The 15,832-nt window shown below is 47.0% G+C and overlaps 1 protein-coding gene across 1 annotated transcript in view; it reads right to left on the bottom strand.

Annotated features, from left to right (window-relative positions):
- LOC139257606 (uncharacterized) overlaps positions 1-15,832 on the bottom strand; it is a 108,990-nt gene that overhangs the window by 69,648 nt on the left and 23,510 nt on the right. Inside the window, exons 3-4 of the mRNA XM_070874544.1 lie at positions 9,847-10,302; positions 7,823-7,967 (exon numbers count right to left, since the gene is read on the bottom strand). Coding sequence (XP_070730645.1) covers positions 7,823-7,967; positions 9,847-10,302 — 601 coding nt within the window. The remainder of the gene's footprint in view (positions 1-7,822; positions 7,968-9,846; positions 10,303-15,832) is intronic.

Here is a 15,832-nt window from a genome sequence, read left to right as displayed (position 1 = left end):
ATTGCCTTTTTGCACATCCTGGCCAGGTGTCCCTTGACATTATAAATCCTACAGGTGTAAAGTTGGAACCTGCAGATTTTTGCAGTGTGTCTGCCCCCACATTTCCAACACGAGCTGAGATTGCTGTTAACAAAAGGGCTATTCCCAGGCATTCCTCTCTGATGGCTCGTTTGGCTGTTTCTAAGCACTCTGATGGAGGGTGTTAATTGTCCCATCACAGGATTGTTTCTCGTAATGGCATGAATTGCCGATCTCCTTTCCATTGTCCCTGTTGCAGGCCCACCCTGGAGTTAGTTGCGGCCTGGACGATGTCAAATTGCCCTTGCCTGCCTGTGGGGTTCTGTGTCCTTTTTTACAACATTAACTCCCTGGTTCAACGCAACATTGAAACCAAGGCTGTGTGCGTAAATTAGCTTGGTCTCCTCTTCCCCTGTCATAAAGGTCTGAGCTATCAACGCTGTCCCTTCCAAAGTCAAATCCTTAGTCTTTATGAGCTTCCAGAAAATGTCGGCATGATTAATGCCCTCGATGAAAAAGTCCCTTAACATCTCCCCCCTGCAGGCATCGGAGAACTTACAGAGACTGGCCAAATGGCGCAGTTCCGCCACGAAGTCCGAGATGTTTTGACCCTCCCAATGCCGGTGAGAGTAGAACCGGTGCCGGGCCATGTATATGCTACTTGCCGGTTTGAGATGCTCACTGATCAGCTGGCTGAGCTCTTCGAAGGACTTGTCCGCTGGCTTTTGGGGTATGAACAGGTCTTTCATCAGCGTATACGTCCGTGGACCACAGCTGGTCAGTAGATGCGCCCTCCACTTGTCAGCCGCTGCCTCTTCCAGCCAGTCCTTTGTGACAAAGCTCTGCTGGAGTCTTTCCACAAAGTCGTTCCAGTCCTCACCCACACAGTAGCGTTCCTCTGTGCCACCGGTGGCCATCCTCGTGGTTCAGTCATTCCCGATTCTCGTCGCCAGATGTAGTGTCTCTGCACCTTGTTACAAACTCACACGAGGCATGGATATATCAGATACGGTCACTCTGTGACCTTCACTTTATTTCCAGGACTGAAGAGCGCTGATCCTGGGTGGGACCTTCCCTTTTATACCTGGAAGCCCAGGTGAGGAGCTCACTCCCTGTGGTCAGGGTGTGCATTACAAGGGTACAGGTACAGTATGCATGAGTTACAGTTACATACTTATAGTCATTGCAAGATGGTGAAATAGATGACAAATACCATCTCATGATCTTCCTCAGGTTCCTCAGAGTCCATGCTGAAATTTTTTTTACTTGGTTCAGATGCTTGCGGCATATCTGCTCATTGTTAAGTTTAATCACAATGACCCTATTCCCCTCTTTGTCTATTACAGTACCTTCAAGCCATTTGGGCCCCAAAGCGTGATTGAGAACAAATACGGGGTCACCAATTTCTATACATCTCCCCCTTGAATTACGGTCATGGTACTCATTTTGGGACTGTCGCTTGCCTTTAACAATGTCGGATAAGACAGGATGAATGAGGGACAGCCGAGTTTTGAGTGTACGTTTCATAAGGAGCACCGCAGGCGGGACCCCCGTGAGCGAGTGCGGTCGGGACCTATAGGCCAGCAGGAGGCGCGATAGGCGGCATTGAAGGGAGGGACCTTGAATCCTGAGTATGCCTTGTTTTATGATTTGGACCGCACGTTCCGCTTGGCCATTGGAGGCCGACTTAAACGGTGCTGTCCCGACATGGTTGATGCCATTACCCAGCATAAACTCCCGGAATTCGTAGCTAGTGAAACATGGGCCATTATCGCTTACAAGGATGTCCGGCAAACCGTGGGTTGTAAAGACCGCACGTAGAATCTCCACAGTGGTGGATGTCGTGCACGAATTCAAAATGATGCACGCGATCCATTTCGAATACGCATCAACCACGATGAGAAACATTTTCCCCATGAAGGGGCCCACGTAGTCTAAGTCAATGCGTGACCATGGCCTGGTGGGCCAGGGCCACGGGCTGAGTGTGGCCTCCCTGGGGGCATTTCCCAGCTGAGCACACGTCGTGCACCTGCGAACACAGTGTTCCAGGTCTGAACCAATTTCCGGCTACTAAACGTGTGACCGGGCAATGGCCTTCATCAGCACGATGTCTGGGTGCTCGCTGTGGAGATCCCTGATGAAAGCTTCCCTGCCTCTCTGGGGCATGACTACCCGGCTGCCCCATAGTAGGCAGTCGGCTTGGATGGAGAGCTCATCCATCCGCCTGTGAAACGGTCTGACCTCCTCAGGGCATGCTCCATGTGCGGGCGCCCAATCCCCAGTCAGGACACATCTCTTAATCAAAGATAGGAGGGATCTCTGTTGGTCCAGATTTTGATCTGGCGAACTGTGATGGGGGAGCCTGCGCTGTCAAAGGCATCAATGGCCATGACCATCTCAGCGCTTTGCTCCGTTGCCCCCTCAGTGGTGGCCAGTGGAAGCCTGCTGAGCGCATCAGCACAATTTTCAGTGCCCGGCCGATGCCGGATGGTGTAGTCGTATACAGCCAGCGTGAGAGCCCATCGCTGTATGCGAGCTGACGCTTTGGCATTGACAACCTTGCTGTCTGACAACAGGGATGTTAACGGCTTGTAGTCCGTTTCTAATTCGAACCTCCTGCCAAAAAGGTACTGGTGCATCTTTTTCACCCCATAGACACATGCGAGTGCTTCCTTCTCAACCATCCCATATCCACGTTCTGCTTGAGAGAGCAACCTGGAGGCATAAGCCACAGGTTGGAGTTGCCCCTCAACATTGCACTGCTGCAACACGCACCCAATCCCATAGGACGATGCATCACATGTCAGAACCAATTTCTTACAGGGGTTGTACAGGGTCAACAACCTATTTGAACAGAGTAAGTTACGCGCCCGATTGAAAGCACATTCTTGACAGACCCCACAAAACCAATCGCAATCCTTACGCAGGACCACGTGTACCGGCTCCAACAATGTGCTTAAGTTCGGCAAAAAGTTCCTGAAATAGTTCAAGAGTCCCAGAAATGAACGCAACTCTGATGTGTTGCAGGGCCTGGGCGCTCGTCGAATCGCCTCTGTTTTGGATTCGGTAGGCCGAATCCCGTCTGCAGCAATCCTCCTGCCCAGAAACTCGACTTCGCAAGCCAAAAACACACACTTAGGTTTCTTGAGTCACAGGCCTACCCGGTCCAGTCGGCGTAGCACCTCTTCCAGGTTGTGGAGGTGTTCCTCAGTGTCCCAACCCATGATGAGGATATCGTCCTGGAATACGATCGTTCCAGGAATGGATTTGAGCAGGCTTTCCATGTTTCTTTGAAAGATCGCGGCCGCTGATCGAATGCCAAATGGGCACCTGTTGTAAACAAACAGTCCCTTGTGCGTGGTGATTGTGGTCAATAGTTTGGATTCGTCGGCCAGTTCTTGGGTCATGTAGGCTGAAGTGAGATCCAACTTGGTGAACAGCTTGCCGCCTGCCAGCGTGGCAAAAAGATCCTCCGCTCTTGGAAGCTGGTATTGGTCTTGTAGGGACACCAGGTTAATAGTGGCCTTGTAGTCGCCACAGATCCTGACCGAGCCATCCGTTTTTAGGGCGGGAACAATGGGGCTCGCCCAGTCGCTGAATTCAACGGGCGAGATGATGCCCTCTCTCAGCAAACGGTCCAATTCGCTTTCAATTTTCTCCCGCATCACATACGGCACAGCTCTGGCTTTGTGGTGCACTGGTCTGGCGTCCAGGGTGATGTGAATCACTACTTTGATAGCTTTGAACGTCCCGACGCCAGGTTGGAATAGCGACTCAAATTGCTGTAGGACCTATGAGCATGAACTTTGCTCCACAGATGACACTGCGTGCACATCCTCCCATTTCCAGTTCATCTCAGCTAACCGGCTCCTCCCCAACAGTGTGGGACCATTGCCCGGGACAATCTAGAGCGGCAGCCGGTTCACTGATCCATTGTGTGTGAGAGCCAACATTGCACTGCCTAGCACTGGAACGATTTCTTTGGTGTACGTCCGTAGTTGAGTCTCAATGCGTTCCAGTTTGGGTCTGCTGGCTTTGAGTGGCCATAGCTTTTCGAATTGTTGAACGCTCATGAGTGACTGGCTGGCCCCCGTGTCCAGCTCCATGCGTACCGGGATGCCGTTTAATAGGACCTTCATCATCATAGGTAGCATTTTGGTATATGAGCTGTGAATGTTTGCTACATGAACCCGCTGAACTTCAGCGTCCATTGATTTGCCCCACGCGTCATCCTGCCTCGCAGACCCCTCTTCTGGTCCAGTGAGGTTACAATTTCTGTCGGCAAACTGTTGAAACCTCCACGTCCTAGCAGCATGTCTGCCCCCACACCTCCAGCATGAACTGAGATTCCCATTGTTGTGAACAAAAGAGCTGTTACCAGGCATTCTTCGCTGATTGTCCCTTTGACTGCTCTTGAGCACCCTGTTAGTGGGTGTCAATGGTCCCATTCCAGAACGCATTGTCCACTGGGATGGCATAAATGTCCGTTCAGCCTGCCATTGTGTGTGTTGAAAACTTGTTCTGGGGTCTATTGCTGCCTGGGGTGTGTCGAACTACCCTTGCCTGCCTGCTGGGCTCTGAGTCGCGTTTATGATATTGACCCTCTAATCCACGTTGAAGTCAGAGTTGCGTGCGTATATTATCTTGGTTTCCTCCTCCCCCACCATAAAAGTCTGAGCCAGCAACGCCACTGCTTCCAAGGTCAAGTCCTTGGTCTCGATTAACTTTCTGAAAATCCCGGCATGACCGATGCCCTCAATAAAGAAATCCCTTAGCATCTCCCCCCTGCAGGCGTCTGTGAATTTACAGAGGCTGGCCAAGCGCCGGAGGTCCGCAACGACGTCTGGTATACTCTGTCCTTCCTGACGTCGGTGGGTATAAAATCTGTGTCGGGCCATGTGTATGCTGCTCGCCGGTTTGAGGTGCTCACTGATTAGCTTGCTGAGTTCTTCAAAAGTTTTGTCCGCTGGCTTCTCGGGTGCTAGCAGGTCTTTCATGAGCACGTAAGTCTTAGATCTACAGCTGGTCAGTAGATGAGCCCTTCGCTTGTCGGCCGCTGCATCTCCCAGCCAGTCCTTCGTGACAAAGCTCTGCTGAAGCCTCTCAATGAAATCGTCCCAATCCTCACCAACACAGTACCGTTCCTCTGTGCTACCGGTGGCCATTCTCGTGGGTCGTTGATTCCCGTTTCTCATCGCCACTGTAAAGTCCTTACACAATACCACAAATCCATGAGGCACATTCTATGGACAAGGTCATTCCAAGACCTGAACCTTTAGTCACAGGACCAAGAAGTGATGACCCTGCGTGGAACCTCCCTTTCTATACCTGGATGACCAGGTGAGGAGTGTCTCCCACAAGTTCATCCCCTGTGGTCAATGTGTGCATTTCTCAAGTATATGCAGTACTGCAGTGTTGTTACATGAAGGTTACATACATGACAATCAGCAAATGCAAATTATGCAATGTTAATAAAACAGTGCAGCAAAACACTACAGGAACACCATTAAATACCATAAAACATCAAATCAACTATTTAAATGAATGTGATTGAAACCCCAAGAACTGTACAAGGTGTACAATGCAAAGTTCAGTCATTTTGTGAAACATCTGTGATTATGGTTTGCTTCTTGCTGACAGCACATTTATCAACAAAATTGTTGTTTCTATTTGCAAACATACGAAAAATGACCAACAGGAAAAGACCAGCTGGTCCATCGAGCATGTCACATAGAGTCACATTGAAAATGATCATTATGATTGATCCCCAAGGCTCCCACCCACCAGCAACTATGTAGTGAAATGTTCCATTGAGACATTTAGCTTAGTTATCAGTCAATTCCTCAGCAACCTTTCACAATTGAGACTGGTTTCTCTCTCCGTCTGCTCGCTGGATCCACATATTTGAGTCTTTTTCTCACTCCCAGTTTCTGCTGCCGTTCTTTTTTCTCCACTCATGCTAATGCAAACTCTGATGCTAATTCACTGATTGATTTTTTTTCCCACCTTGTGACGCTGGGTGCACGTTTGCTGGAAGTGAGTGGCATCTGCGTCATCGTCATGTGACTTGCATGTGACCTCCCTTTGTTCGCCCTCGCTCCTGTGTGTGTCGGTTGGGCTGCAGACACATGGGGCTCTTGCAACTCCTATGAGTTAACTTGTTATTTTATATGCTTAATTAAACATTGATACTCTGTCTAGCAATGCATGGCTAAGCCTACTATTTGAAGAGATATCGAGACACACACGAGTATTTTTCATTGATGAAAAATGGTGCTGTGCGTGGGTACAGCTGGTTAAAAAAGGCCCATTTCATTAGCATTAAAGATGTACTTAGGTTTATAAGAAGATAACATTTCTGGAATTGGTATCAGGCATCCAGTTGCTGATGCTCTCTGTGAGAACATCACTTGCCTCCCCATGTATGGGGCGTGGACGAGATTATACAACTGTTTTTAAAGTGGCCGATCCATGATGCTGAAACAGAATTAGTTCCAAATTCTTCAGTGAACTCACTCGCATTTCCCTGCACAACGAGGTTGGACAGCCGTGGAAGATTAGCCTGCTTGAACAAGCTCAACAAATCTGATTGGACATTGGGACAAACTGAAGTGCACGTCCTCTTCCTTTGGCTGCAGAAGGTCTGCTGGCAGTCAGCACCGACTCTCCTTGTTGTTTTGGGTAGGTGGAGAGGGTGGTGGGAGGGATGTGACATTTCTGTACCACAACTTTCTTCATTTCTCCAGGGCGCTCCTCCACATATTTGATGATCCTCTACTTCTGGCTGGCCATACTCCCCAAACTGCTTTGCCTCCGCCTGATGATGCAGTGTATCCACTGGGAGAAGCTGTGACGCCTCGGCACCTGATGTTGATCATGGAGTTGAATTCGAATAAAGTGCAGAATACTCTGTTCAGAGCCCACTTGTGGTGGGAATATGCATCAGAATCAAGAGGTTTGAACTAAGGAACACATTTTCAATGCATTTTCACGGGTCGCATTTTTGTGCAATATTGATTGAAATTAACTTAATTTGAACAAAGCTGTTTTGAGTTAAAAGAAATAGATTGTTTTCATTTGTGGGGAAACTCAAACTGGATGACCAATATCTGCAGAACAAATTATAGAAGCACAGAGAAACAGAAAGACCAGCAATGAATCTGCTGAATTCTAGTGTCTGAGATTTCTAAAACACGCCCTATCGAAACATCATCTATTCAACTATTTTAATGTCAAACTTTAAATCAAATGCCCCCTTATTAAAGGGGAAGTAGAACCGACAAATTAACAAATGAAACTTTGAAAAACTAAGGTCAAATTAAAATTTGGTTGCCAGGGGTGATGATCCACTCTAGTCTCTCCGGCGTACCAATGGACACCGAGTGCTCCATCTCCACGGACATCTCCTGGCGCCATCATCTATTCAACTATTTTAATTGTGCATTTAAACAAATGTCCCCTGCAAGGCGGGGGGTCACACTCCAAAATACAGTTTATCCCAGTGCCCCTTATTTTCTGTTTTTGTTTTGAGGGCACCAATACACAAATTATACAAGTGCCCCCTGGCTAAAAGCAGGGGTGTGGGGCGGGCACTAAAACAGGTAAATTAAACAAATTAAACTTTAGATAATAAAATCAAATTAAAATTTGGTTGCCGGGGTGATGATGCACTCCAGTCCCTCCGGTGCCCACCTCTCGCGGAAGGCCGTGAGCGTACCGGTGAATACCGCATGCTCCATCTCCAGGGACACCCTAGCACCATCATCTATTCAACACTTTACTCAAGCAAGCTGTTAACACTTACTTGACTGAAATGCTGGCATTACATTCCTCCAGGATGCCATTCACAATTAGCACAGCATAACGAGCATCAGTTAGAGTAAATGTGCTTTGAGTTGTGAGTTGAGTCAGTTTGTCGTTCTGTTTTATGCAATCAGACCATGGTGTTTCTAAATGAAAAGACAGTGAAAGTGATTAGGGACCTTTAGCAGATGTTTTGAAACAAGTATAAGTATTTTGAGTGTGAAGGAATAATTTAAAGGGCAAGACCTGCACCAACAGCATCTCTGGGAGGAATTTAACCTCCAAGGGTGGGTGGGTTGAAATGAATATAGAGAAAGTAACAGTAGTCCCATCTGATTAACCCTTTGCTAACAGGATGTCCCAAAATGCTTTGAATGCTAATTATTTAAATTTTTGTTATTGTTATGGAGGCAAATGTGGTAGCCAACAAGGTCTAGCTTCAGTTCATAGCATCTGCGTGTTCACCTAAGCAAAGTGACTTCTGCACTGAGCACAAATATAAAGTATCCACAGAGAGCCCAAAACAGACCAGAGTCCTTTAAAGAAAATCTCACCATATGTGAGAATGATCAAATATCTGCCTGTCCTGGAGTTGGCCACAATCCTTCATCAGATCTAAAATTACAATGCTGCTGCCATTGTACCATTACCCTGTATTTAGCTTTATTCTTTCACACAGATAAAATGGGGTCCTAGTGTTACCTTTCTCTAATGCTCCACCCAAGCAGAGAGACTCCGAATTTTAATATCTTCAGTCTTGTAACTTGATCCAAGTCTTATTGTCTAACTTTCCTAATATTTATTTTTTGATTATTCTAATCATTGTAGCCATTATTTATTTTGATAACTTGCTGTGGTCTCAGCCTAATGAAAGGCACATTGGGAGAAACAGAAACAATTCAAGTCTGGGAGAATGAGAGCGTTGGGCTCCGACAGTAAATCACTTGTGGTACTGACAGAAGACAGGGACATTAGGCCCTGAGCTCTGGTCTTGCCATGTGGCGAAAGCCAGGACTAAGATTCTTTATCTGTTGCTTTTTGGGGTCAATACTTCAATTAAACGGCTTCACAACAAAACTAATTACATGTTCATAAAGATTAAATATTAGTCTGGTTAGAATAGTCAAATTGAACTCTAGCTGGACAGGAACCAATATTCCTTTAACACTGTGAGTAATTTTTCCTAAGGAATATAATCTCAAGGTTAAAGAAACACATATTTCAGAATCTGTGTTTAGAGCCATCGATTCCTTTCACTACACAGGCCAGTAAATGAATTGTTCAGTGATATTTAATTATTTTTTTTTTCAGAATTAAGGTTTTGCTTTCAGTGGTTTTTGCAGCTTAAATAACATAGCCCAGGCTTTCCATGTCCTCCTCCGATTGACTGGGGGACATCTCCAAGGAGTGGCACTCTGCCCTCCATGAAGCTGTTCCCCTGACCACAGCCTCTGACCTCTGACCTCAGCATCATTAGCATACTGGAGGTATCCCTGCCTCCACCGAGAAATCCTGCGGAAAAGACACCATAGTTTTGATATGGCAGTCTTCGGGAGTCTGCACAACATTAAAATACAGGTCGCCTCTGTGCTGCTTACAAAATGATTGATTTTTAACCCCTTCCTCCAACCGTGAACTTTGAATGCCTGGGCCGAACTGGCAGTCCTTGTATCCTTGAAATGGCAGGAAACATGGTGCAGGCTACAATTCTCTCATTTGTGTAGTCTTTATATATTGCCATCCATGCCATCAATATATGTGCAGGAATATTCTGGGCTGAGTGGACCAACCCCTCTGGGAAATGGTTGGGTAGGTGTTGGGGAGAGGGTGCACAGAGGTGGGACAGGGAACAGCACATCGCTGCACACATTTTGTCCCCACCTGCCGTGGATCCACCAAAACATTGGCAGGGGGAGAGGCACAGAAAGTCTGGGCCTATATGTCGGTTTTATTCTTCATCTATTAGAAATCTTAAGTTTTTTCAAATGTAAGAGAGATTCACAATGTGTAATTTTTTCTACTTACCACATGCTCCTTCAGATCCAGTAAATTCTAAATAAGATGCATTTTCAATGTGAACAGGACTGAAGTGTGATCCATTTATATAAATAATATCATTCAGCAACGGTGAATTATTGCTTGAAGTGCTTCCGGTAAGAATGAAATTTTGACAACATTTCCAGTTAGTGGACATGGCAGTTGAATACGACTTAACGACATCACCACGAGTTATGAACAGTTTGCCAACGTGTCCTTTCCAAGTGATGCAGACATCTGACAAACCATCGGGTGTAGTTGTTGCAATATCTTCCGTACAGATTGGTGGGCCATTCTCAATGAGACGAGCTTTTATTCGTAAGCCTGCTTGGTTTATGGACACATTCAATGAACAGGGGCCGGGGCCAGGCTCAATATGGTGATGAGACTTATTAATGCTGTGGTGTAGGTACCCACAAAATGTAAATTCAGCTCCAAATACCACTGCAAATATAATCACACGATAAACATTAATCAACCTCAGGAAAAGACATTGAGAGCTTCCTCGGGGGTTCTCCCAATCAATCACTGTGACTTTAGGCAAAGATCGACAAAATCCCAGATAAATTGCATGACCAGGATGTCCACCATAATTATGGCAGCCAATCAGGAGATGCCTGGCAACAGCAAGTACCTTGTTGTGTTTCAGCTATTTATGGTATTTCAGTTACAGGGAAAATCCATTTTGTGATCAATTTAACTTGCAAATACCATTCTAACGTAACATAAGGTTATATATAAATTTAAATATATATATTTTATTAATATCAAAATTGTTCCAAGAATAGCGGTACAAATCATTTAACGCACAACAGATAATTTAGAGGATCGAAAGTAATATTAAAATCACTGTATACTATCTAACAATTTTCATTTAAAACTACATTCAACTAGATATCGTCCTTGGGTCAGTGGTAGCACTCTCACCTTTTGAGTCGGAAAGTTGTTGGTTCAAGCACCATTCCAGAGACCTGACCACATAAAGTAAGCTGACATTTCATTGCAGTACTGCGGGAGAGCAGCATTCTCTGAGGTGCTGCATTTCAGAGAGACATTAAGCCTAATCCTCATCTCGCCTGGATAGTGTGGCGGTCCCAATCTGCGTGAGAACACCAGCGGCAGGTCGGGGCCATAAAAGGCGAGCGACGAGCGGCCCCTGGACAGCGTGGTGGCATACCACTCCAGGGAGCAACGTGAGTTGGTGCAAGAGGGCGACAGCAGTGAAGAGGGATACTGGATTGGATGTCACCAAGGTCCAGGTCGGTGATTGGAGTGTGGGCAGGTACAGAGGGCGCAGCGAGGTTGGGACGAAGGAGCGGCAAGAGATCATGGAGCGACGTAATCGGGGCCCAGGAGAGGTGTGAGTTTGGGGCCCAGCATAGGCGAGGGCCCTGGAGCAGCACGGGCCAGCCCACACTGCGATATATGTATGCACTCGATCCGTGCAGCAGAGCTGGTCTCCAGTCGTCTTGGTTAATCCTTGCCACAGGACCAAAACCTAGCTCTGTCAAGCCCGTGTGGTGGTTGGTGTGGAACAGCCACCACACGTTAAAAAAAATCCACGCACAGGCATCTTCCGCCCTTCAACATATAGTTCGGGACCTGGAATATCAGATCCTTCTTTGAAACACCTGTGAACTCATCCCTTTTTGATGTGGAAGCAAGTCATCCTCGTTACGAGGGTCCGCCGAAGAAGAAAAGTCCTCGCCTGCCGTCTCAGGTGGGCGCAAACCATAAATGGCATTATTTGAAGAGGAGCAGGGCAGTTCTCCCCACTGTCCTGGATAACATTTATCCCTCAACCAACCTCACTAAAACTAGGTTACCTGGTCATTTTTGTTGGCTGTAAAGTATTTTGGGACATCCTGAGAACGTAAAAGGTGCCATATAAACTGAAGTTCTTTCTTTCCTTTAGGTTCAGTAACAATGAATACGTTTCAGGCTCTAAGGGGGAATCTTATGAAACTGTCCTCCTGATGTGGAACATGTGCCCCCTCAGTTTTCAGTCTGTCAGAAGTGTGTGTGCAAATTCCAAACCTGCTCCCAGTAGGTGCAGCTGCAAATCCTTTAAAGCCATATCCAACACCCAATTACAATGATTTTATGGCATTCAGGATATGAAAGATGCTAGAAATACTACATACTGTGAAAACTATAAACATCCAGTTGAATTAAAATCTCAATTATTTACAGATTCTGCATCATCATCATAGACAATCCCTCGGAATCGAGGAAGACTTGCTTCCATTCCTGAAGTGAATTCTTTGGTGGCTGAACAGTCCAATATGAGAGCCACAGACTCTGTCACAGGTGGGACAGACATTCGTTGAGGGAAGGGGTGGGTGGGACTGGTTTGCCGCATGCTCCTTCCGCTGCCTACGCATGATCTCTTCACGCTCTCAGCGTTGAGACTTGAAGAGCTCAACGGCCTCCCGGATGCACTTTCTCCACCTAAGGCGGTCTTCGGCCAGGTACTCCCAGGTGTCAGTGGTGATGTCGCACTTTATCAGGGTGGCTATGAGGGAGTCCTTATAATGTTTCCGCTGCCCACCTTTGGCTCGTTTGCCATGAGGGAGCTCCGCATACAGCATTTGCTGAGGGAGTCTCGTGTCTAGCATGCAAACTATGTGGCCTGCCCAGCGAAGCTGATTGAGTGTGGTCAGTGCTTCAATGCTGGGGATGTTAGCTGGTCGAGGACACTGATGTTGGTGCCTGTCCTCCCAGGGGATTGAACAGATTGTGCACATAAGGACCAATTCACCTATCCCAGCTGAAATGGCACCAGGGCCAATATGCTCCCACAAGTCTTTGCACCATTGAAGTGCCCAGCTGACATTACCACATTGTGCGAGGTCACCTCTTCAATATAATTATAATACGTTCCCTATGGACTGTGGAGGAGCTAACTGGAGGTCAGGTTTCAGCATTCATCACAACTCTTGTGAACAGTCATCTATTGAGATCAAGCTCTTCAGACAATTCGAGATTAGTGCAATTCTACCTTTAAATTTGGATTTGAGGGCAGCAGTGGTGTGAACTGTCAATAAATTTAAGATTTTGGGAACCAGGAGCCAATGCAGGTCAGTGGGAACAGGGGTGTTGGGGAAAAGCAGGACTTGCCCTGGATGGGATACCAGTGGCAGGATTTTGGATGAGCTGAAGTCTATAAAGGGTGCAGGATGGGAGGTAGACCAGGAGAGATTTCTAGTGATCAAGTCTGAAGTTTCAGCAGCAGATGACCTGAGGTAGAAGCAGAGGTGGGCGATGTTGCTGAGGTAGAAGTTGGCAGTCTTTGTGATGGTGAGGATATGGGTTCAGAATCTCGGCTCAAACAGCACAGCAAAGTTCTTAGCAATCTGCTTCAGCTTCAGACAGTGGGTAATGAGAGGCTGGAGCCAGTGACGAGGGCAAAAAGCTTGTGGCAGGGGCCGAAGTCAGGGTCTTTGATCTTCCCAACATTTAAATGGAAGAATTTGTTACTCATCCGAGACAGGATGCTGGACAAGCGATCTGGCAAAGCAAAGGCAGTGGAGGGGTCAGGAGGGCAAAGCAGCATTGTTACTTTAATATGTTAGTTTGATGAAATGAGCTGGATTGAAACTTTGCCCTCAAAGACAAAAGAGTGTTTAAAAAGTGTGCAATGCTTCCTCCTCCTGCCTTGTCTGTTCACTTTCTCAGTCTGAGCCTGTCAGAAAGAAGAAACTCAGGGGCCTAAATTGGATAATGCCTGAAAACAGGCACGAGGATCGGGTTGCACAATTTACCGGCACCCATTGAAAGTCGCGCAGGCAGCACGCAAAATCCATGCTGCTGCTCATTACCATGATTACAGCTCTGAGCACAGCGTTAAACGCACTGCTGGTTGGCTCAGAGCTCAACAGGGGGCCCAATATTGCATGGAGTAGGCTCTCTATTTAATGGTGGTTTGCAGAGTGAAAGGCTGTCTGCACATCTTAAAGGGGAAGTGCTTTGTTACAGGAATACCTCATTGTGACTGGAGCTGGAGTAATATCTCAGCAGAGGAGAGAAAGGTCACCTCGGTTCTCTAACACAGCTCTGAAGGCCTTGGTGCAGGAGGTCTACTGGAGGAGACAGGTCCTTTACCCACAGGCGGGGCAGGAGGCCTTCCAGACACACTGCGAAGGAGTGGAAGGAGATTGCAGAAACCGTTAATGCTAACAGTGTTGCCCCCAGGCTGTCTATCCAGTGCCGAAAGAAGTTTAATGACCTCAAGGTCAATGAATGCATCTCCAAATGCCCTATCCCACTAACTGCACCACTAGCCTCACACACTGCTCAGTGTACGACACCCCCATCACTCACCTACCAACAATATCTAGCAATCACCACTCATAGCTCACAATCATAGCTTCACCTCACCCTCACTGGAGTTTCAAAGAATGAGAGGTGATCTTATTGAAATATATAAGATTCTGAGGGGGCTTGACAGGGTAGATGCTGAGAGGATGTTTCCCCTCGTCGGGGAATCTAGAATTAGGGGGCATAGTGTAGTGTCCTTACACACTACTATAAATTCATACGAGGCACATTCTGCAGACAAGGTCACTCTGTGACCTGAACCTTTATTCACAGGACCAAGAAGTGATGACCCTGCATGGGACCTCCCTTTATACACCTGGATGACCAGGTGAGGAGTGTCTCCCACAAGTTCACCCCCTGTGGTCAAGGTGTGCATTTCTTCGGTGTATACAGTATGCAGTGTTGTTACATGATGGTTACAGTTACATGAAGGTTATATACATGACACATAGTTTCAGAATAAGGGGCTGCCCATTTAAAATGGAGATGAGGATAAATTTCTTCTCTCAGAGGGTCTTAAATCTTTGGAATTCTCTACCCTAGAGAGCTATGGAGGGTGAGTCGTTGAATACATTCAAGGCGGAAAGAGACAGATTTTTGAATTACACGGGACTCAAGGGTTATAGGGAGCAAGCAGGGAAGCGGAGTTGAGGCCAAGATCAGATCAGCCGTGATCTTATTGAATGGCGAAGCAGGCTCGAGGGGCCAAATGGCCTATTCCTGCTCCTATTTCTTATGTTCTCACACACTTACCCAACCACTGCTGCAAGTCTTACACCCACATTGCACACAATGCCAGCTATTGAACCATGACCGGCACATCATCCAAACACATTGCACCACGCTCACTGACACACTTCCCTTTATCTTTCAGGCCGAGGTGGCTCACAACCGGTGCGAGCTTGAACAAACAGGCTGGGGGTCAAGCACGGCTGCAGAACCTGACTCAGCTGGAGGAGACCCTGCTGGAGATCATTGGAGGGTGCGTCACTGAGGCCTGGCAATCGGTGAGGCTACAAGCATTGATGATGATGGTATGCTCATACCTGATCCTTCTTCTCACATCACACTTCCCCCTCATCCATAGAAACATAGAAAATAGGTGCAGGAGTAGGCCATTCGGCCCTTCTAGCCTGCACCGCCATTCAATGAGTTCATGGCTGAACATGCAACTTCAGTACCCTATTTCTGCTTTCTCGCCATACCCCTTGATCCCCCTAGTAGTAAGGACTTCATCTAACTCCTTTTTGAATATATTTAGTGAATTGGCCTCAACAACTTTCTGTGGTCGAGGATTCCACAGGTTCACCACTCTCTGGGTGAAGAAGTTTCTCCTCATCTCGGTCAAAATGGCTTACCCCTTATCCTTAGACTGGTTCTGGACTTCCCCAACATTGGGAACATTCTTCCTGTATCTAACCTGTCTAAACCCATCAGAATTTTAAACGTTTCGATGAGGACCCCCCTCATTCTTCTGAACTCCAGTGAATACAAGCCTAGTTTTTCTTGATCAGTCAGTCCGGCCATCCCGGGAATCAGTCTGGTGAACCTTCGCTGCACTCCCTCAATAGCAAGAATGTTCTTCCTCAAGTTATGAGACCAAAACTGCACACAATACTCCAGGTGTGGCCTCACCAAGGCCCTGTACAACTGT

This window comes from Pristiophorus japonicus, unplaced genomic scaffold, assembly GCF_044704955.1.
Source record: "Pristiophorus japonicus isolate sPriJap1 unplaced genomic scaffold, sPriJap1.hap1 HAP1_SCAFFOLD_884, whole genome shotgun sequence".
Taxonomy (NCBI): Eukaryota; Metazoa; Chordata; class Chondrichthyes; family Pristiophoridae; genus Pristiophorus; species Pristiophorus japonicus.
Note: the sequence above shows the minus strand (reverse complement) of the source record. Positions and strands in the feature narration are given on the sequence as shown.